The 21,439-nt window shown below is 50.8% G+C and overlaps 3 protein-coding genes and 1 non-coding gene across 10 annotated transcripts in view; 1 reads left to right on the plus strand and 3 right to left on the minus strand.

Annotated features, from left to right (window-relative positions):
* The window catches only part of PHB2 (prohibitin 2), a 46,428-nt gene extending 37,840 nt beyond the window's left edge, over nt 1-8,588 (minus strand). Inside the window, exons 1-10 of one of the 3 annotated variants that reach the window (XR_008473741.2) lie at nt 8,337-8,588; nt 8,107-8,191; nt 7,410-7,489; nt 6,582-6,766; nt 5,895-6,024; nt 5,680-5,783; nt 5,179-5,256; nt 4,115-4,191; nt 3,603-3,857; nt 3,048-3,402 (exon numbers count right to left, since the gene is read on the minus strand). Coding sequence is in view for 2 of the 3 variants with exons in the window: in XM_078338724.1 (XP_078194850.1) it covers nt 3,375-3,402; nt 4,115-4,191; nt 5,179-5,256; nt 5,680-5,783; nt 5,895-6,024; nt 6,582-6,766; nt 7,410-7,489; nt 8,107-8,191; nt 8,337-8,463 (894 nt within the window). In the remaining variant the exon portion in view is untranslated. Of the gene's footprint in view, nt 1-3,047; nt 3,403-3,602; nt 3,858-4,114; nt 4,192-5,178; nt 5,257-5,679; nt 5,784-5,894; nt 6,025-6,581; nt 6,767-7,409; nt 7,490-8,106; nt 8,192-8,336 lie in introns of those variants that run through there. The other 2 variants (XM_078338724.1, XM_054238076.2) reach the window with 2 other exon arrangements.
* On the minus strand, nt 5,345-5,610 carry LOC118144728 (small nucleolar RNA U89). The gene has a single exon (XR_004729467.1). It is a non-coding gene; the product is annotated as a small nucleolar RNA U89 (small nucleolar RNA).
* EMG1 (EMG1 N1-specific pseudouridine methyltransferase) lies at nt 8,099-13,517 on the plus strand. Of its 4 annotated transcripts, none has more exons than XM_054238077.2 (6): nt 8,099-8,234; nt 10,558-10,659; nt 10,752-10,893; nt 11,592-11,650; nt 11,729-11,878; nt 12,193-13,517. In XM_054238077.2, exons 3-6 carry the CDS (start codon nt 10,761-10,763, stop codon nt 12,304-12,306), a joined length of 456 nt encoding a protein of 151 aa, XP_054094052.1. In that variant the 5' UTR covers nt 8,099-8,234; nt 10,558-10,659; nt 10,752-10,760; the 3' UTR covers nt 12,307-13,517. The 4 variants fall into 4 exon arrangements, with proteins under 4 accessions (XP_054094052.1, XP_009001751.1, XP_002752320.1 ...); XM_009003503.5 differs by lacking the exon at nt 8,099-8,234 and adding an exon at nt 8,830-9,072; XM_002752274.7 differs by lacking the exon at nt 8,099-8,234 and adding an exon at nt 8,830-9,011.
* LPCAT3 (lysophosphatidylcholine acyltransferase 3) overlaps nt 12,697-21,439 on the minus strand; it is a 45,281-nt gene continuing 36,538 nt past the window's right edge. For both annotated transcript variants that reach the window (XM_009003504.5, XM_017975911.4), the window contains 12 exons: nt 20,455-20,562; nt 19,690-19,796; nt 18,533-18,626; nt 18,328-18,365; nt 17,727-17,905; nt 15,930-16,038; nt 15,084-15,170; nt 14,822-14,988; nt 14,101-14,248; nt 13,870-14,028; nt 13,639-13,767; nt 12,697-13,406 (listed from right to left, as the gene is read on the minus strand). In XM_009003504.5, coding sequence (XP_009001752.1) covers nt 13,651-13,767; nt 13,870-14,028; nt 14,101-14,248; nt 14,822-14,988; nt 15,084-15,170; nt 15,930-16,038; nt 17,727-17,905; nt 18,328-18,365; nt 18,533-18,626; nt 19,690-19,796; nt 20,455-20,562 — 1,313 coding nt within the window. In that variant the 3' untranslated portion in view covers nt 12,697-13,406; nt 13,639-13,650. The remainder of the gene's footprint in view (nt 13,407-13,638; nt 13,768-13,869; nt 14,029-14,100; nt 14,249-14,821; nt 14,989-15,083; nt 15,171-15,929; nt 16,039-17,726; nt 17,906-18,327; nt 18,366-18,532; nt 18,627-19,689; nt 19,797-20,454; nt 20,563-21,439) is intronic.

Below are 21,439 nucleotides of genomic sequence, written 5' to 3' on the forward strand. Positions count from 1 at the left end.
GCCTCCTGGAACTTAGGGGGCTGGTCAGGGAGACAGACTGACAAACCCATCACCTGCATCAAATAATTGCAGGCCAGTATTAAGAAGGAAGCAAACAAAGACCAGGAGAGAGAAGAGCTAGGGACCCAGCAACACAATAGCTCCCTGGGGCTGTGGCCCTCAGGGGCGTGGGTGGGGCAATCACCTGTCGGGCTCAGGGCCCCTCTCCCAGCAACGCCCTTTCCAACCCGGCGCACAAAGGCAAGTCCCACCTCCTCTAACCGCCCTTGGGCTACCTGCCCTTGGGGTGGGACTTGGACTCCAGTTTGGCTGTGCCGTGAGGTGGGTCAGGGAGCAGTTTGGTCGGGAGAGGAGCGAGATCTTTCCCTCTGCAGGCCTCCACTGAGGGGCAGGGCTGAGGCTCCTGGACGGCTGGGGTTTCTGGATAGCGGTGGGTACCTCCACACTAGGGGCACCCTGCTGGGACCCACCTGCCCTTCACAGGCCTGGCAGGGCCTCCTCCCTCCCCTGTCCCTCAGGGGATCCTAGCACAGGCTGGGCATTGGGGCAGCACAGGCCAACTCCTGCCCGGCTGACCCCTCGCTGACCCCTCGCTGACCCCAGGGATCTCTCCGGCCTTCCAGCTCCACTGTGGGCAGGGTCTGAGGTCGCAGAGGAGGGGGCTAGGCCTGAAGGCAGCAGCTGCTGTGGGGAGGGGACCTGAGGACAGCCCCTCCTTTTGTTCCTCTGGAGACAGGGGTGAGAATAGGCAGGTAGGAAAAAAGAGGCTCTGGGAGAGGGTGGGAGGCCTATCGGGATGGCGAGGCCTTAGAGGAGGTGCCTGTGACTGATGCTGGGAGGGAAGGGGTTAAGGCGGTGGGGGGGCAGCCTATGGCAGGAGGACACACCTGTGCGCAGGGCGGCGGGCGGGGCCCAGGTAAGGAGCCTGCGCTGCCGGGCAGGCGGAGAAGGAAGGAGGAAGAGTGGAGGCCGGGGCGGGCTCTAGGCCGTTGAATCTGGGGCTTCAAAGCCCCTTCGTCTCCCTGGCACCCACTCTCTGGGGGCAGGCGGGCCCGGTGACAGGTAAAGGCCACCAGGGGAGGGGTCCTGGGCTGAGCTAGGGACTGCAGAGGGTGGATGAGGGTGGGTGAGTCGGTGTGTGTTGCGGGCAGGGGCAGGCTTCGGAGGTGGAGGAAGGTGGCTCGGGGCGGGGAGTGCCGATGGTTGAGGGGCTGCAGAAGGCCTGCTTGGGCCGCAGCCTGGGCCTAGCGACGAGCGACCCAGGGTGGGGCTGGTGGCAGGCAGCAGGCTCACCCGGAAGTGTCCCCAGGGACTCGGGTGGTGGTGGGGGGATGGGAGTCAGGGATCTGCAGCTTCTCCGCAGGGCACCTGGGCCTGAAGCTTCCTGACCCAAGGTGGGCAGGCTGGGTGGGGGCCCTCGTCTTACCCAGCAGTGTTTGGGTGCGGTTGGGAGTCTCTAATACTGCCGGGTAATGATGGAGGCCCCTGCCCCTGTGTCAGCGACATCCATGGAGTCAGGTCCCCAAGACTTAGCTGGCTGCAGCCCTCTCCCCACTTCCCACGCCCCTCAGAAGCCCTAGTCTTGAGCTGAGAGTGCGGCACCAGGGGTGGCTCTCGTTGGCTGGCTGCCACTCAGGGACACAATGGGCCCCGGCCCCTCCTCCCACCCAGTGCGGTTTGTCACCTAGTGGATCCAGAACCCACAGTCGACCTTGAGCTTGGGATCGGCTCGCCCCGTCAGGAGACCTCACCTGGCCTGTGGCCAGGGTCCCTGTAGCAGCTGGAGCGTTCTCGCCGTAGCTCTCCATTGGCCCGCCCTGGGTCCATCTTCCAGTACAGTGTTGGATGGTCTAATTGTGAAGCTCCTAACACTGTCTGGTAAAGATGGCCCCCGGGTCGGTTCTTTCGGCTGTAACTTTCAGGGAGCCCTGAAGACCATGGAGGCCTACTGACCAACGACCTCTGATCTTTACCCCTCCGGATGGGGGACGGATCACTAGGCAAAGGGGAACAATGGGAAGGAGACAAAATGGCTGCCTCTACAGCTGCAGCAAGATTTGGAAACACTGGTTCCCCAGGCACCTCCATTGTCTTCCCCTTGGAAACATGAAATAAATAAAGTGTGACTAGGAACATGAGGAAGATTGATCCAGGTCACTTGACCTGTCTTTTGTCCCACTGTTGATCTCATCTTAGCTGCACGGTAACTCGGGATTGGGGCTGCGGTATCTGCTTCGTCTTTCATGATACTCAACCCTAAGCAGAGAAAAACATCCTAAAAATCGAAGCAGATTAACTCAGTCCCTCTGTTCAGATCCACTGCTGCCCTATCTGCATTTGGTAGTTCCTGCACATACTTTATCCCCAGGTTTCGCCTTAGAGTTCTAAACTTTCCTTGTCTCCCTGTAGGGATGGGAAATGGGCCGTAGTGGGAGATTCAGGTATAAACGGTGACTTGGTTTCTCTGTTGCTTGAGATTCAGGAAGGGCTGTCTTGGGAAGAAGTGTCAGCTTATCTGTGGACTCAACAGGCACCTGTTCTGTTGGCCCCAGAGCTGAGGGAGTGACAAGCCCACCTTCACAGAGAGCCCTGCTAGTGAGTAGCTCCTCACGCCTGGTGACTGAGAAATGGAATCTGGTGGCCCACATCAGGCCATGGGATCCACTGGGCTTCTAGGCACAGAAGCCCCTCCACAGGCACAGGCAGGCTCCCCAGAACCACATGGAACTCTGCTACCAAGAAAGCAGCTCCTGTTGGGGTCATCAGATTTTTAATCTGGCTCAGCAAAGCCACAGCTGCTCCAGCTCTAAAAAAAAAGGGTGATGTGGGAGAAATGGAGGGTGGGGTGAAGAGTGCAGCTGGGCCTCTAGACCCCAGGGCCAGCCTTTCCAGCTTAGGTCGTTTTGGAGCCCAGGCCCTGCTTCCCCTTAGCTGCCCCAGTCAGAGTCTTTTGCGCCCTCTGCTGGCAGACACAAAGACGGCCCCAGGAGTGCCTATGTGACTGCGCATGCGTGCTGCTCATGACCATGTGAAGCACTGACTTCAGCTTAGGTAATAAAAATTTATTGAGAATTCCTGGGTTGGTGGTTATCTCCTCCCAGCCTTGAGGGAGGGAACAACACTGTAGGAAATCACTGAGAAATCACACACTGTCCCAACATCCCCGGCCGACACAGGGAGGAGGAAAGTAATTCCCCAGAAAAGGGGCTGGTCTTCAGTCTTCCTTAATCCAAGAGGGGTTCGGGGAACGGGTACAGGGGACCATCGCATGATACTGGGGTGGGGGTAGGGCTGTGCTGGACCCCAGGCTGGCTCCTCAAAAACAGGAGAAGCAGATCCACTTCCTCTGGGGATGGAGTTCTCGGTGACTAGGCTCACTTCTTACCCTTGATGAGGCTGTCACTGTAGGAAAGACAGATGATGACATTATTAGGGGACATAAATGTGACAGGCAAGACACTAGGCCATTCCCTCAACGACCCTCCTGCCCCATTGAGGGTTTGTCTGTGGGGAGGTAGGAAAAGGCAGTGGGGTAGAAGGCAGGTATTGGGAGAAGGTGGCCTGCAGGACCCCACAGGAACAAGGATGCAGCAACAACTTACCTTCCTCTGTGGTGCCAGATCACCAGATGAACAGGAAACAGAGAAGAGAAATGCACATGTTAACTGACAGCTTCAGGCCCCACTCAGCTTTGAACCCTCCTTTGCTCCCAGGACAACAGAGGAACAGGGCCGGCAGCCAGGAATCTCAGGCCCATGAGAGGAGGCGGCGTTTCTCATGGCCACTGCTATCTCTGGTCTCCTTCCCTAGCATCCTTCCATGCACCTGAGCAGTTCTAGGGCTCCTGAGTAAGGAAACTGAGTACCATCTTTCATCACTTCGCGGTTAGATAAAGACTTTACAATTAAAGTGCTTTTTATGTGAATAATCCTATTGATCTCATAAAATCAATCCTATGAGATGCAGGATAAAAACTGCCAACCACTCCCTTTTCTAATTTTGGTTCAGTGTCTCTCTGAGCCATATGAACAGCTGTAGCAGGCTCCAGAGCCCAAGCAACCAGACTCAAGTCCCACGTTCTTGTGATGCCCCACTGTGTGGTCACATCTCTCACCGAGTGAAACTTTCATCCTGTAGGTTCAGCACAAGGTTGTCAGCAGTGAGATAGATGCGATTCTGTGATGTGGCGATCTACAGGGGAGGAAATAAGACAGATGCTTACATTGAGCAAAGACCTCAATTCCAACCCCTGCAATTCAGTAGCCACTTAATGGAACACAGCAATGAATAAGATGTGGTTTCTGCTCTTATTCAGGGATCCAGAGCAGTGAGCAGCAGCTATGATTATTGGCACCATAAAGAGGCAAGAACAAAAGGTTAGGGAACCCAGAGGAATAATTTTTTTTTTTTTTTTTTGAGATGGAGTTTCGCTCTTGTTACCCAGGCTGGAGTGCAATGGCGCTATCTCGGCTCACCGCAACCTCTGTCTCCTGGGCTCAAGCAATTCTCCTGCCTCAGCCTCCCGAGTAGCTGGGACTATAGGCGTGTGCCATCATGCCAAGCTAATTTTTGTATTTTTAGTAGAGACGGGGTTTCACCACATTGACCAGGATGGTCTCGATCTCTTGACCTCGTGATCCACCCGTCTCGGCCTCCCAAAGTGCTGAGATTACAGGCGTGAGCCACCATGCCCGGCCCCAGAGGAATCATTCTTGATGAGGGGAAAAGATGCAGAGAAGCCAATTTTTTTTTTTTTTTTTTTTTTTTTTTTGAGACAGTCTTGCTCTGTTGCCAAGGCCGGAGTATAGTGGCACCATCTCAGCTCACTATAACCTCTGCCTCCCAGGTTCAAGTGATTCTCTTGCCACAGCCTCCTGAGTAGCTAACTGGGATTACAGCTGCATGCCACCATGCCTGGCTCTTTTTTTTTTGTACTTTTAGTAGAAATGAGGTTTCACCATGTTGGCCAGAGTGGTCTTGCACTCCTGACCTCAGGTGATCTGCCGGCCTTGGCTTCCCAAAGCGCTGGGATTACAGACATGAGCCACTGCACCCGGCTAGAGAAGCCAATCTGAGTAGAAACCCGAACAAGCAAGATTCGAATTCCCTCACTTCAGTGTGCTGAAAGCACTTTCTCACAAGACAGCCACATCAGAGATGCCAGGCTGACACGCTCACCGTCTTGGAGATATTCTGGGCTGCCCGGATCTTGCGAAGTTTGATGTAGCCAGGGTTCTTGCTCAGAGCTTCTCCAAGGTGAGTAGAGTTAAGGTTCACACAAGGGCAGGCCTCAATCCCTGGCCCCATCCTTACCACACTCCCTTGCTGCAGTCCTCCTCTGGGCTGTCAGATCCAAGGTTGCGCTCAGGTGACTTGGCCCAGCCCTACCTTGGACCCCACCTGTGGGCCTCCCTGTAGGCTGCTGCCAGGAACTGAGGGCAGCAGCAGAAATGAAGGCGAGGCCAGCAATGCTATTGATCTGGCCTTACAGTGGGGAGTCAGGCCTTGGCTACCCCCACCAAGATTTCAGATCTCATCTGTAGTCCCCACCCCCAAGGAGCCAAGGGCCGGAGGGCACGGAGTCGCATTCGCCTTAGTCTCATCAGCCTGCCCATTAAGGAGGATGGGGAACACAGGTGCCCTATGGGTTGGGCTGAGATCTCTCCAGCAGAAAGATATCATCTTGGCAGCCTCGGCCTCACCCTCGGCCTGCACGATCTTCTGCCGCTGTTCCTGCTTTGCTTTTTCTACCAAGAACTGGGCCCGCTGGGCCTCCTGTTGGGCTGTGGTGGGAGAGAGTCAGGTAGACCCGGTCCTGGGTCAGGAGCCCCTTCATGGAGTCTTTCCTCCTCCTGCACCTCGGAAGCCCTCGCCCCACTGCTCTTGCGACTCACCCACTTGTTTGGCTTCTACAGCAGCTGTGTACTCTCGGCTAAAGCTCAGCTCTGTGATGGCTACATCATCCAGGATGAGGCTGAAGTCCTTGGCCCTCTCTGTCAGTTCCCGGCGGATCAACAGGGATACCTGGGTGGGGGGTGAGGAGGGAAAGGGCAGGGTGGTTTGAGGGGACTGGAGAACTGAAAGGAAAGTTGTGTTGTGTGACCATCTTAACAACAGATCTCCTGAGAATGGCAGAAAAATCATCAACCCTTCCTCAGTGCCTCACCACAATATCTGAGTTGGAAGGGACTTGATTCAATCTTTTCATGTGACAGATGAGACACCTTAGAGAGATGACAGGACCGCTCCAGCTCACAGTGACCCCTAATCCTTCACTCTCCCCAATACAATACGAATTGCATTAGCTTCCTGTTGGGCAAACCTGTAACATATGCCTATCTGCTGAAAGAGGTGCAGGAAAAGCCAAGACTGGGACATTTCCCTCCATGCTTCCTAACGCCAAGTGCTATCGAGTTCTAACACTGGCTCTCCTTATTTCACAGGGGCAATTAGCACAGCTTTTAGGTGGAAATGGCAGTAGGGTGACAATCCTTTTCTAATAAGCTGCCTTTCCTAGTTCCCAATACCCCGGACCTAGGAGGGAAAGGCTGACACCATGCAGACGGTGGTGGAAGTCAGACCTGGGCGCGCTGGGTGATCAGCTGTGAGGCATTGAACTTGGCCACCACACTCTTGAGCACCTCGTTGACAATGGACGGCAACACTCGTTCCTCGTAGTCTAGCCCTAGGCGCTGGTACATGCTAGGAAGCTCCTGAGCATTGGGTCGAGACAGCACTCGCAGGGAGATATTCACCATCTGCAGGTCTGAGATTGAGGTCAGCAGTGGCTGTTCAAGGCCAAACACCCTTTCCCAAGCACTTTGTCCTTCATGTGCCTCCCTCTATGCCCTGAGCAATGATGTACAGCATGGCACTACCCTAGGGGGAGGAGAGTTAATCAGGCTGACAAGGAAGACGTGACACAGCACAGGTGAAATGCATCTTCACCTACTGTGAATTGAACTGCAACCCTGTCACTAGCAGAGCTGACCCCTCTTTTCCCCTCTGTACTCTGTGCAACTGCTAAAGTGGGTGCTTTTATGCTGTACCATAATCATGTTTCCTGTAAGGATTTGGGGACAAGAGTGTGTTCTATGAATCCTTTATTCCCAGTGCCCAGTCAAGTAAATGAATAAGTGACCCGTACTAGGTATAGTACAAAGAAGTACATTACAGATTACTGGTGAGCTACCTAACTCAGTGTGTGAGTGTGTGTGTGTGTGTGTGTGTAGGAGGAAGAGGTCTGGGGAACTCAAAGCACAGCTTCTATGTATGGTCTAGAAGAACAGGTGACCTAGTCAAGAATGGAGACGAACTTCTCCAGAACAGAGTGTACTAGTGCATGTAACAGCAGATACAATTCTTTGATTATCCTACCTGCCATGGGATTACCAAGTGCTCAGACCTACCTTTGGAGCCTGTAGGGGAGGAGATTTTTCGAGGTCTGGCCCGAATGTCATAGATAATGGGGTACTGGAACCAGGGGATCCTGGAGGGGACAGGGATACGTATTAAGAGGCTGCAGTGGCTCACGCCTACAATCCCAATATTTTAGGAGGCTGAGGCCGGCAGATCATTTGAGGTCAGAAGTTCGAGACCAACTTGACCTACATAGTGAAACCCCGTCTCTACTAAAATACAAAAATTAGCCGGGTGTGGTGGTGGGCACCTGTAATCCCACCTACTCGTGAGGCTGAGGCAGGAGAATCACTTGAACCCAGGGGGCGGAGGTTGCAGTGAGCAGAGATCGCACCACTGCACTCCAGCCTGGGCGATGGAGCAAGACTCCCTACTCCCTCTCAAGAGGGGGGCGGGGAGAGAAAAAAAAGAGAGACCGCAGTTTCACTAGCTTTGCCTGGTTTCCCCTCACCACGTGTTTTTTGGCCTGCTCCTCCCCATGACCACAGACAAGGAGAGATTCTCTTGTCCGTCTGGAAAGCAACAGTTTATGTACTGCTGGAGGTTCGCGCAGCACCCACTGTCCTGGGAGTGGGGATGAGGAGGGAAAAGAGCAGCGCTGAATCCTGTTGCACGTCCGACTACAGCCACTGCTGGGTCGGCGTCAAGGGTGAAAGGTCAGGGTCAGTTGGCTCTGGCCGCCATTACCTGAAGTGAAGGCCCTCGGCCAGGATAGTGTCCTGCTGCACTCCACCGATCCGATTGAAGAAGATTGCTCTGTGCCCGCCTTCCACTGTGGGGAGAGGGGTGGTGATCAGGCCAGGCCGCTGCTCAGAGTAAGTGCTAGACTCCGGTGGGGCGCGGGGACCGGGTAAAACACGGCAAGGGGTTTGCGGGAGGGACTGGAAGGGTCCGGCGAGCGGGCGAAGGTTGCTCACCGGTGAACACGGATTCCCGGACACCATAGGCCACGGCGCCAGCCCCCAGCAGCAGCTTCAGCGCGGTGCCCATGCCCCGGGGCCCGGCGGGCAGCCGTCCCGCCAAGTCCTTCAAGTTCTGGGCCATGTCTAATCTTGAGGCTGGCGGCACCAGAAGTGAGAAGGGGGTGCCGGCCCTCCTCTACCCGACTCCAGCTTAGGTACTGCACCCTTCACACGAGGGTTCGGACCCTTAATGCTGGGGAAAGAAAGGGCACCGGAAGTGCGCTCCCTTCGAAACCCTCCCCCTGAGCCCTCTACGGACCCGAACTTCGCGCACAGGAATCGCGTATCCGGAAGTCCCGCCCCTTTCTGGAAGGCTGCCCTCTCAGGGAGGGCAGCGCAAGACAGTAAGTCATCGCCATTTCCAAGCCCACTTTCAAAATGGCAGCCGGAAGGAAATTTGTGATTAAAAGCCGCGGGGTTCTCCTTTAAGAGCGTTAGCGCAACTTCCGGTCTGGTTGCAAGATGGCCGCGCCCAGTGGTGGATTCAAGCCTCGTGAGCGAAGCTGTGGGGAGCAGTTGGAGGACTGGGATGCTGTGGCCCCCAAGCGGCCCCGAGTCGGGGCAGGAAACAAGATCGGAGGCCGTAGGCTTATTGTGGTGCTGGAAGGGGCCAGTCTGGAGACAGTCAAGGTAGTTTAGGAAAGGAAGTGGAGAACTGGTAAATCGCAAGTTGGGACTCCGTGGAATGAGGGTGAGGGGCTCGGAGTGGATAGAGAAAGCAGAAAGGGGTGAAAAATGTTTTTGGAGAAAGGTGGCTTGGCTGTCTGTCTGTTGATTTGATATCCTGGGATGGTAGTACTCATTTTTTTTTCGAGACGGAGTCTCGCTCTGTCGCCTAGGCTGGAGTGCAGTGGCGCGATCTCGGCTAACTGCAACCTCCACCTTCCCGGTTCAAGCGATTCTCCTGCCTTAACCTCCTGAGTAGCTGAGAGTATAGGCGCACACCACCATCACACCAGGCTAACTTTTTTGTGTTTTTAGTAGAGACGTGGTTTCACTATGTTGGCCACTCTGGTCTCTAATGATGCAAGAGGCAATTTAATAAAAAAGTAAAGTAAAATGAAGAGGGGTTACTCCCAGTTTTAAGATTGGCATGAGGGTGGGACATGGTGACTCACACCTGTAATACCAGCACTTTAGGAGGCTGACGCAGGCAGATCACTTAAGGTCAGGAGTTCAAGACCAGCCTGGGCAACATGGTGAAACCCCGTCTACTAAAAATACAAAAACTAGCTGGGCATGGTGGCACACACCTGTAGTCTCAGCTACTTGGGAGCTGATCTCGTGATCTGTCCGCCTCGGCCTCCCAGAGTGCGGGTATTTTTTTTTTTTTTGAGGCAGGGTCTTGCTCTGTCACCCAGGCTGGAGTGCAGTCGTGCAGTCTCCTCCATCTCCTGGGCTCAAGCCATCCTTCTACCTCAGCCTCCCAAGTAGCTGAGACTACAGGTGTGTGCCACCATGCGCAGCTAGTTTTTGTATTTTTAGTAGACGGGGTTTCACCATGTTGCCCAGGCTGGTCTTGAACTCCTGACCTTAAGTGATCTGCCTGCATCAGCCTCCTAAAGTGCTGGTATTACAGGTGTGAGCCACCATGTCTCACCCTCATGCCAATCTTAAAACTGGGAGTAACCCCTCTTCATTTTACTTCTGAGAGTTTTTTTTTATTAAATTGCCTCTTGCATCATTAGAATTTTCACACTTCTTCCTCAGATTTGCAGCTCTTCACTTAGTGCATGTTTGATGTAAGCAAACTGAGGGTAGTGACTATATTTTGGACAGTATATACATACTGCTCCTGTGATAAACACAGCATTCAGCCTTGCTCACTAACTGCTAAGTCCTGCTTGGTTCCAGGATGTCTCATTAGCTTTGCCTAACAGCCACAGGTTTTAAAAGTAAATCCAGTATATTGGTAGATAATGTGAAGTCACAGGTTGGGCCCTTCCTCCTGTTTCCCTCTAAGACCATTTACTGGGGAGTGCACAGTTATCTCCTGAAGAACTTGCTGGGCCCCACCTCCAGTGTTTCTGGTTTAGTAGGTCTAGAGTGGGCCTGAGAATTTGCCTAACAAGTTTCCAGGTGCAACTGCTGCTGGTGGTTTGGGTACCACATTTCAAGAATCATGGGGTTAGGTAACAGAAGCTTATGCTGTTCTTTGGTCATGTTCCCTGTTCAGGTAGGGAAGACGTATGAGCTACTCAACTGTGACAAGCACAAGTCTATATTGTTGAAAAATGGACGGGACCCCGGGGAAGTGCGGCCAGACATAGCCCACCAGGTAACTCCAGGGACAACGCTCACAACCGTTTGAGTCTCTGTATGGAAGGGTCTCTTCAGCCTTAACCATGCCTTGGTTTCTGCTTTGGTCAGAGCTTGCTAATGCTGATGGATAGTCCCCTGAACCGAGCTGGCTTGCTGCAGGTTTATATCCACACACAGAAGAATGTTCTGATTGAAGTGAACCCCCAGACCCGAATTCCTAGAACCTTTGACCGCTTTTGTGGCCTCATGGGTAAGAAGCCTTAGAACAAAGTTCGGAATGAACTTGGACGTAGGGAAGAAGGGAGGAAAAGGGAGAACTAAGTGTGGGATTTTTTTTTTTTTTTTTTTGAGACAGAGTTTCGCTCTTGTTACCCAGGCTGGAGTGCAATGGCACAATCTCGGCTCACCGCAACCTCCGCCTCCTGGGTTCAAGCGATTCTCCTGCCGCAGCCTCCTGAGTAGCTGGAACTACAGGCGCGCACCACCATGCCCAGCTAATTTTCGTATATTTAGTAGAGACGGGGTTTCACCATGTTGACCAGGATGGTCTCGATCTCTTGACATCGTGATCCACCCGCCTCGGCCTCCCAAAGTGCTGGGATTACAGGCCTGAGCCACCGCGCCCGGCCAAATACGGGATTTTTTTTAAGGGAGGAGATGGGAGGACATGATTAGTCTAGGACAAGGACTCCTATTATTTTTGTTTGTCGAAACTCCACTCTCCTGTTCTTGCAGTAGCTTCCCTGCTGAGTGAGAATGGGAGTCTGAACCTATCATTGTACAGCTAGCCATATGCTTGGCAGCTGTTTGTTCCTGACATTTCAGGAGTCCAGTCTGGATATAAAGCACACAGGGAACCCATCTTACCGATGAGATTTTCCTTGTTCAATGACTGGACAGAAGGACTGTGGTCTTCATCTAGCTCTGAACTCTTTTTCCCCTTTCTAGTTCAGCTTTTACACAAGCTCAGTGTTCGAGCCGCTGATGGCCCCCAGAAGCTTTTGAAGGTGAGGTATTGAAATCTACTAGTTCAAGGTTGGTTCTGGGAATGTTTCTGTGGCTGAATTTTCTCTTTTTCACTTTAGGTAATTAAGAATCCAGTATCAGATCACTTTCCAGTTGGATGTATGAAAGTTGGCACTTCTTTTTCCATCCCGGTTGTCAGTGATCTGCGTGAGCTAGTGCCCAGCAGTGATCCTATTGTTTTTGTGGTGGGGGCCTTTGCCCATGGTAAGGTAAGGTCTGGGCTCAACCCTGAGATTCTTGGTAGAGCTGAACTTAAGAATTCCCAGAGCAATAGGCATTTTAACAATGCTTACAGTGAGCTAGTAGACACACAATGGTTCCATACCCTGCCCCAGGGTGCATCCTTTGAGGACTGCTGCCATATTTGTGATAGTCACAGTTAGGACCTTCTTCATCCTTTGTAGGAATCGGATATTACACAGCACAGCTGAAATATTAGGTTAGCTGTAGTTTTCCTGCCCTAAGGAAGGGTTGAACAGCTGCTGACGGACAGAGTTGGCTGACAAAACTGTTCTCTCCTCAGGTCAGTGTGGAGTATACAGAGAAGATGGTGTCCATCAGCAACTATCCTCTTTCTGCTGCCCTCACCTGTGCAAAACTTACCACAGCCTTTGAGGAAGTATGGGGGGTCATTTGACAGTAGTAGAACCCGTTCTGAAACCAGAAACTGTTGATGTCACATCCTTTGACCCTGGTCTGAGCTGACTGCTGGAAGATGATCTTTCTGCACTGAGACTGTGGAGTTTGGGGCGCCAAGGCTGTACATTTGCTATTTGTTTATCCTATGAATACTGCTCTTGCAAACCTGGTTGTTTCGGGGGTTCTTAAAGTATCTAATGGTGTAAAACTGTTTGTTCTCCTGGGACTTCAGGGACAGACATGAGGTTACACAGTTAGCAGTTTGGTTCCATGCTTTGAAGGCAGTCTTTAGCTCCTAGATTGCTGTGCTCTGAAGGAGAGAACCCTGATTATCAGCCATGGCAGGGATGGAGAAGAACTGTGAAAGAGCAGTCAGGAATGCTGGTGGTGAAAAACGGAACAAACAGAAGTGATTTTATCTAATACAGTTTCAAGGTAGAAAAAGTGGAGCAGGCAGGGCCTTGCACCCCTCTCCACCCCCCCATGGGGGGGGTTGGTGGTAGCGGCACATATACAATCATAGTAAATTGACAGAAGAAAAACACAACAGATTCCTGGCTAGAGGGGGAGAGATAAGGCAACCGTGCATGGGGGAGCCAGAGGGGAGATGTGGGTCCCTCTGCTCCTCCCACAAGTTTCCCCTTTGGGCCAGGCGCCGTGGTTCACGCCTGTAATCCCAGCACTTTGAGAGGCTGAGGTGGGCAGATCACTTGAGGTCAGGAGTTCGAGAGCAGCCTGGCCAACATGGTGAAACCCCGTTTCTACTGAAAATACGAAAAGTAGCTGGGCATGGTGGTGCGCCTGTATTCCCAGCTACTCGGGAGGCTGAGGCAGGAAAATCGCTTGAACCCGGGAGGTGGAGGTTGCGGTGAGCTGAGATCATGCCACTGCACTCCAGCCTGGGCGAAAGAGCGAGACTCTGTCTCCAAAAAAATAGTTTCCCCTTTGGCCCCAAATGAAGACTTGGCTGGCAGCAGAGGCACAGCTGGAAGCATCAGATCTTCCACCTCCCTGGCTTTTCCATTCTCTGTGCTCGGGGGCAAAGGAGTGCTATGAAAGGGAGACAAGTAGTTTCTGCACCAGTCCTGCATAGGCCACCTGCAAGACAAGATGTGATTGGAAGGCTGGTTAGTTACTCCCCTAGTTCCTGGTCTGTAGCCTTTCCAGATGTTTCCTACCATGCTTCAATAAATCACAGTAGTCAGTCCCTGTACTGTGTCCCTTAGTAGCCAGGCTAATCCTTGTCATGCACCCAGATGTCTAATACTATTTTTTTCCAGTCTGTTGCTCTATTCTGTAACCTGGTAGTAGCTTAGCTGTATTTACTTACCAGGGAAATGGATTATTCCATCTTCTTTAACTTCTCTTTCCTTGGCACCATTGCTTTGTGAACATAAGGCAATATGAATAGTAGGCTTAAGAAGAAGATGTGACCAAGGAAATAGATGGATTTATACACCTGTGGAGAGAGAGGCCACTGAGGTAGACAGGCCTGGAGCATCCCTCGCTGCCCCAGGTTGCAGTCAGACCCTCCCATCCTCACAAACAGGCCTTCACTTGCCTTAAGCCATTTGTCCCATGTGAAGAGGCAGAAGGCAGTCATGGAGTAGCCCATAAAAAGCCAGTGGATGGTCTGTTGCACCAAATAGTAGAAGGGCTGGAGGACAGTAATGGCAGCCAGGTTGCTCAGGGTGGGGCTCTCTTGAATGAGCTTGGCAGCCTGGGGAGGGAAGAGAAGCTCATCAGCTTCTTGTCCTTCATATTCCCCTTCACCCCCACCCTGGAGGCCTACCTGTCTTTCCACAATAACAATGAGGAATTCCATCTGGAAGCAGACCAGGTATCCTGAGTGCAGGCCGTGCCAGAGGGCCAGGAATAGCAACGAGAGACCCTGAGAGAGTTCTTTATTTCCAAGGAACTTGAGTCGTTTGAAGAAGTAGCTGGAGGAAAGGGTGGGTGGGGTGACCCTCAAACTGACTGGTTCTTGCATTCTGCCACCTGCCTCTGGGTCCTCACACCATGAGGATCAGAGTGGAGTGCTGGGGGCTCCCACGTGTAGCCCCCCAGGGGTACAGGAGGCAGTGCTGACTGACTAATTTTAGAGATGGGAGACCCAAGACAAAGCTGGAAGCAGGAGCCACTTGGTTCAGCAGCAGTGACTGAGTGCTGATGTTCAGCTCAGTGGCGAACCAGACTCTCCTCAAGCTGCCCACACTCTAGTGGTGGGGACAAACAAGTAAAGCTGTTTATAAACAGGGCAGTGGAGGATGCAAGTCCAGTGGCAGAGCTGGAATAACACTCAGGGCACAAGGCACTTATATCTTGCCTTTTGTTCAAATAAGACAGGAACAGTTTGGGGGAGGGGAGCACGGGTGGGGGTCAGTCAATGTGAGTGATGGGGTTCTGCCCAGGTGGGAAAGATGCATAGGGGTGACATGTACACCTCTGCCCTTCAATCTGGGAAGACAGTGGGAGGAAGGAACCAGGGTCCAGGCTCCCCTCCAGCAGCTCACCGGGATACCCAGGCGTTGGTGTTGATGTTGAACGAGGCAATGGTGCCAGTGAAGCGGGGGTTTGTTTCGAAGAGCCACACCTTCATGTTGGCACAGGCATCCCACTTTGCCTTGTCCTTTTCTTCAAAGCCATTGAAGCCCAGCCCCGTCAAAATACATACTCCTTCCTGAGAGGGAATAGGTCAGTTAGGGCTCCTGCCATTCCCCACACTGGCCCCCACAGCTTGTCTAAATAGGACCCTGTTTCAACTTTTCTACTTACTGTGACCAGCCAACAGGTGACGTATTTGTACAGCACAAACTTGCCCCAGATCAGCATGTACATGCAGCGGAACCAGAAGGGGTGGTTCTTGGGAGAGGAAAGCACAGTGCATTAGGGATACCACAGGACAAGGCTGTTTTTCTCAGCACTTCCTTTTCACGCTTGTGGCTACTTCATGTCTGCCTAAGTCCTGCTGCCAGACGCCCCCAATAGTCTGGCCTGATTGCCTTCACAACAGGCAGAGAGGAATAAGCGGAGGGCCTGGAGAATATTCATTCACCTTTCCCTTGGAGAGTCCCAAGGGCAGCACTGTGTTTAACTTCTCTACTGTTTGCCTTTGTTGGCAAAGTTTTTGGAATGAGCATTTGGAATGTTAAGTATGGAGGGGCCCACACTGGATTTTAATTTAAGGAGAGAAGCCTGTCCAGAATTACTGATCTCTTTCAAGCCTTTCCAGAACTTCCCCTCTTCCCTTGGTTTCTCTGAATTCCCTAGAAATGCCCAAATTTATCAGTCAAGAAAAGAAAATAGGCTGGAGAATCAGAAGCTGCTGTGCTCTGAGGGGTCACATGGATGTGATAAGGCAAGCTAGGAGTGGCTCCTAGAGAAGGCAAGGGGTGCTAAATGTGCACCTGGCACAGCCCTGTGCCCGTGAAGGTTCGTTAAGTGCTGGCTGATGAACGTGTCCCGGCCCAGCTGGCATTGAACCAACTCACCGATCTAGAGCAAAACCAATATGCATTTGTAGACGATATTTCCTACTTCTCTGCTATCTATAGGGATCCTTGCCTGTCCATTTTCTAGCTCTGGTGCAGTCATGCTGCTGCTACTTTAGGAGACACTCACGTCATAGTCTTCGGTGAGGAGATAGTCTTCTGTTATGTGGGGGCTGAGCAGAGTGTAACCCACCAAGTAGACAAGGCCCAGACTCAGGCGCTTGAGAGCAGGAATGGTGCTGGAAAGAAAGGAGTAGAGTTCCTGGTCACAGAGAGCAGAGACTATTCCCTTCACCCTCTGACCTTCAGTTATGGAGAGGAGGGTTTGGGGGTATGGTTGTCTACCTGGAATGGGATGAGAAGCTCTGCTGTCCAAAGTGTTTCCTGTTTCAGGGAAAGATTTCTGGCTGGCTATAAGGAATGGGGACTGCAAACCTCTTAAGAGTTGGCCGGACATGGTGGCTCATGCCTATAATCCCAGCACTTTGGGAGGCTGAGGTGGGTGGATCACAAGGTCAAGAGATCGAGACCATCCTGGTCAACATGGTGAAACCCCATCTCTACTAAACATACAAAAAATTAGCCAAGCATAGTGGCGCGTGCCTGTAATCCCAGCTACTTGGGAGGCTGAGGCAGGAGAATTGCTTGAACCCAGGAGGTGGAGCTTGCGGTGAGCTGAGATCGCGCCATTGCACTCCAGCCTGGGTAACGAGAGCGAAACTCCCATCTCAAAAATTAAAAAAAAAAAAAAAAAGGGGTTGTGGGCAGGTCAGGGCAGCAGACAGTGGACCAGTTTTGTGTTTCCCCCTCAGGAATGCTACTGATCTCAAGATCTTACCAGGTTTCACAATCTCTATTGGGACTAAAACCCAGTGGATGTAAGATAATAAAAATAACCACTTTGAATCTGCTCCTTCATTTCTTGGTTGAATTGATGCTGAAACACAGGATGGACAAGTTCTCAGTGAAGGAATTTTGGCAATTAAACACTTTTTTTCCCTTTATCCTTTTTTATTTTCTAGAGACGGTCTTGCTCTGCCACTCAGGCTGCAGTACAGAGGCACAGTCATTGCTCACTGCGGCCCTGAACTCCTGGGCTCAAGCAATCTTCCTGTCTCACCTTCCTGAGTAGCTGGGACTATAGGCATGTACCACCTTGCCTGTATAATTTTTTAATTTTGATTTTTTGTAGAGATGGGGGTCTCACTATGTTGCTCAGGCTGGTCTTGAACTCCTGGCCTCAAGTGATTCTCCTGCCTTGGCCTCCCAGAATGTTGGGATTACAGGTATGAGCCACTGTGCCCTCCTATATTTCCTACTGATAAATATTTTGGAGACAGGATTTTGCTGTGTCCCAGAAGGGAGTGCAGTGGCATGATCAAAGCGGCCTTGACCCACTTTCCCTGGGCTCAAGCAATCCTCCCACTTCAGCCTCCTAAGGAGCTGGGACTACAGATAAATGCCACTATGCCTGCTGATTTTCTATTTTTCGTAGAGACAGGGTCTCTCTATGTTGCCTAAGCTTGTCTAGAACTCCTGGCTCAAGCAATCCTCCTACCTTAACCTCCCAAAGCGCTGGGATTATAGAGGTGAGACCACTGTGCCTAGCCTCTATTTCTATCTAGCTTACATATATTTCATATATATGTGAAAATGGGCTTTAAAGGCAGAAATGTGACTGGTTCAGGCAAACCCTTGTGGCATAAACATGGATTTTTAAGTTTGTAATTGTATCAGGATAGCTGGAAGAACCCTAAGCTAAAAAGGGCCTACTCCTGGCACAGAGTGCCTGTAACAGCAGTCCAGGGCCTGCGTGACACAGGTCTCTATGCCAGGGCCATGCTGGAGAATGCGGCTTTCAGATGAGTCCCTTCAGAGTGAGTGAGAGGTATCCTACATGGACATCTGGGCCAAGAGGGGCAATTACCTGTTTGGTATCTTTCCCGGTATGTCAGTCAGCTGTCCCTGCACCAGCTTCATGTAGTGGTTCATTGAGAACTGGGGCCCTACCAAGAAGGCTCCATAGAAGTAGGAGAAGCCAGCAACTTCCAGCAGGGAAGGGACGCCCCGTATGGCGTATTTCTGTTGCTCAGAGGACAAGGAATTCTATGCCAAGAAGAGAATGCATGGTTCAGGATAGCCTTGAATCTCCCCCGAGAGCCAGTGTGAGTGTTCCCCACCCTGGTGCCCCACTGGCTGGGGTTCTTCAAATAGCCTTCTCTTTGGGGGATGACAAATAGTTGCTTCTTGTGGAAATGGGTATGTGTGTGCGTAGCCTAACAACAGCTGGTTGTTGCTGCTTCAGCAAACACCTTGCTGGCATTGATCTCTGGACTTTGTGCAAGAGCTGGATTCTGGGCAAATCAGACTTGTTGATCCTTGCTCAGTGCTATCTGAAAGGGAGATCACACAGGCTGGGGAATGAGGGAGAGGCTCTGCTCTGGAATTTGGGTTCAGTCTTTTGTTAACAGCCTTTTTCTTTCCTTTCATTAAGTCTTGAACCTCTCTGCAGATGAACGGGTACTTACCTGATCTTTCCCTCCGTCAAAGTAGTCAACAGCCAAACCTGAGCAGAGAGAGAACGGGTGGGTAGGGTGGTGGGAGAGGACACTGAGGACGTGGCCTGTGGACTGAGTGCAGCCAGAAGTGTATGGCGGGGGGTGCCGAGGAAGTTTTTGGCAAGACTGGGGAGGGACCTGTACGTAAGGAAGGAAGGCAGTGACCATCACTCACCAATCAGCTTCAAAGTGAGAACACAGTGTGGCATTGTCCACTTGATATCGTAGTTGTCTGTGGCTGTGTAATAATATCCAGCCAGAAGGTAGACCTAGGAGAGGTGGAAGTTTTTATTCTACCATCACTACTGTTTCTTTTCCCTGCTCTGAAATTCAATGTTCTCTTTTTCCTTTCTCCTCATCCCATCATTAAAAGCCTTAATAAATTCCTACAAATGGAGGTGCTGAGAACCTATAATGGGAAGAGAGTTGCTCAAAGCTTCTTGGCAAAATGAGGACTAAACTGAGATGAGAATTTGGATGCTGGGACCACAGGTACATGCCACCTCACCTGGCCAATTTTTATTTTTTGTTTGTTTCACCATGTTGCCCAGGCTGGAGGGCTAATTTTTTTTTTTTTTTTTTTTGTAGAGATGGGTTGCCCAGTCTAGTCTCAAACTCCTGGGCTCAAGCAATCTGCCTGCCTTATCTTCCCAAGGTGCTGGGATTACAGGTGTGAGCCACTGTGCCTGGCCTATGCTTAGCTTCTTTAACTCATTCTGTTGCTTTTCTGTCTTGCTTTGAAGTGACTCTCCTCCTGGATAGTGGGCTAAATCAAAGAGTCTAATGACACAGTATGCAAAGGGTTAGCTGGTAGCCCTTTCTTGAGGCAGGCAAAGAGTTACCATTATAATCTATGGATGGAACACTTGGGGCTGATGATAAGCCTGAAGTCATACTGCTGGGTGCTGGGAGAGGGGTTAGAAATTAGGTCTGCTAATTTCTTTCTTTTTTAAATTTGAGATGGAGTTTTGCTCTCTTGCCCAGGCTGGAGTGCAGTGGTGCCATCTCAGCTTACTGCAGCCTCTGCCTCCTGGGTTCAAGCGATTCTCCTGCCTCAGCCTCCCGAGTAGCTGGGATTATAGGCATGGGCCACTACACCCAGCTAATTTTTGTATTTTTAGTAGAGATGGGGTTTCACCATGTTGGTCAGGCTGGTCTCGAACTCCTGACCTCGTGATCCTCCCAAAGGTATCCCAAAGTGCTGGGATTACAGGCGTGAGCCACTGCGCCCGGCCTTAGGTCTGCTAATTTCTATACCACAGTCCCCTGCCTACCCCTGTCCCCTGAACTGCTGTCAGCTATAGCCTGAACTGCTAAGGGAAAGAAGTTTACCATCTGGAAGCAAAAGGTAGTGAGGACGGCAGTGATGGTGCGGCCCATTAGTCGAAGGATGAGGAACTGAAGCACAATACATAGCAGGGAGTGGTAGAGCTGGTTTCCTGGATGCAAGAAGAGAGGATTTAGCCTGGTTTTTACACTCTCACCCATCCTGAGACTTCCAATCACAACATAGCATATAAAGGAAAGCACTGGCATCAGGATCTTATTTTCAGAATAACATCATGTTTTGGAGGAGAAGATGGAAATTAATTGTATAAATATAAGAGATTATTAGGGTGGTATTATATTTCTTTTATTTCCTTCTTTCTTTTTTTTTAGAGAAGAGACTTGCTCTGTCATCCAGGCTTGAGTCCAGTAGCTCAATCATAGCTTACTACAGCCTTGAAATTCTGGGCAAGTACCACCACACCCAGCTTGTTACTGTGTTTTTGAATGTCTGAAGTGAAGAATGAATCTAAGTGGGAATTGCTTGGATTGGTCATTCAGTTACATCCATATCAGAGAGAAACTGAGGATTCTTTGTTGATGGTGTCTGGCAAGGGTAACCACCCTCAAAATGTTTTTATCTGACAGAAGACTGTACATGAAAGGGAAAAAGGAAAAATTAAGCTGTGTTTCTGTCCATACAACCCTCTTTGCAAGCAGGAACATTATAACTTCCCTACCCATCAGATTCTCTCAAGGAAATTTTGTTCAAGTCTGTTCTTTCCCAGGTTCCCTCTAATTGCAGGGTCACTGGTAACTTAGTTTACTCACCAAAGTTAAAATAAGCAATTGAGAGGCCTGTAAAGGTATGGAAGAGGTGGATGAGGTAGCTCTCCTTGTAGAAAAGGTAATGCCGATAAAACAAAGCAAAGGGGTAACCTAGATGAGGAGAAAGATAAGAAGAGGGTTATTTGTGTCTGATGCTGTCCCAATTTGGCTTGGAAGTTTATCTGGCATGAAACACGGCCCAGAGAGAGAACACACACACACACACACACACACACACACACACACACACACACGATGGCAACAGAGAAGACAATAACAGTATCCCCAAGAACCAAAAGTTTCTTTGTAAATACAAATTTTGAACTGAAGATATTAATATTTGATTGAGGCAATATAACGCTGGGTCCTAAGACTAGGTTTCATTTATAGCCTATGAACTATTGCCAGCAATGTTCTCTTATGTGAGTTAAAAAAAAAAATGATACAAGGAAGCCAGGCATGGTGGCTCCCATGTATAATCCCAGTACTCTGGGAGGCTGGGGCAAGAGGATTGCTTGAGTCGAGGAGTTTGACACCAGCCTGAGCAACATAGCAAGACCTCGTCCTTTTTAAAAAACAAGATATGAAGATTTGAGGGTGCCCATCTATGCTCCAGAAACACTAATTTATATTTTGTGATCTATCTTGCTAGCACAGGATTATCAGATGAGGACAAATGTAAATTAGTATCAGGCTAAACCCTGGGATTGCTGACTGCATATGTAGCAGTTACAAGATGTGTGGAGATACTCCTCACAGTCTGTGATCTGGGCATCAGCCAAGCTATAAAATCCGTTTAAGCATACTGGAAAAATGTCTTCTATAAAGCCATGATTCAGAGTATAGTCCAAAGGCCATGAGTGAACCACAGAGGATCTCCTGATGGGTCATGAAGTGATTATACACGGCCAGGGGTTATTACTGAATTAAAAACGGTCAATAACATTTGGTATTCCTAAACTGAAATTAGCATATTCCACGGTTTTAC

This window comes from Callithrix jacchus, chromosome 9, assembly GCF_049354715.1.
Source record: "Callithrix jacchus isolate 240 chromosome 9, calJac240_pri, whole genome shotgun sequence".
Taxonomy (NCBI): Eukaryota; Metazoa; Chordata; class Mammalia; order Primates; family Cebidae; genus Callithrix; species Callithrix jacchus.

What these genes read in the sequence shown, in the direction of transcription:
- EMG1 (XM_002752274.7), top strand. Translation starts at nt 8,844, where the DNA reads ATGGCCGCGCCCAGTGGTGGATTCAAGCCTCGTGAGCGAAGCTGTGGG. An exon ending in CCAGTCTGGAGACAGTCAAG is followed by an intron (nt 9,012 to 10,557) that starts GTAGTTTAGGAA and finishes TTCCCTGTTCAG; the next exon opens with GTAGGGAAGACGTATGAGCT. An exon ending in GGCCAGACATAGCCCACCAG is followed by an intron (nt 10,660 to 10,751) that starts GTAACTCCAGGG and finishes TGCTTTGGTCAG; the next exon opens with AGCTTGCTAATGCTGATGGA.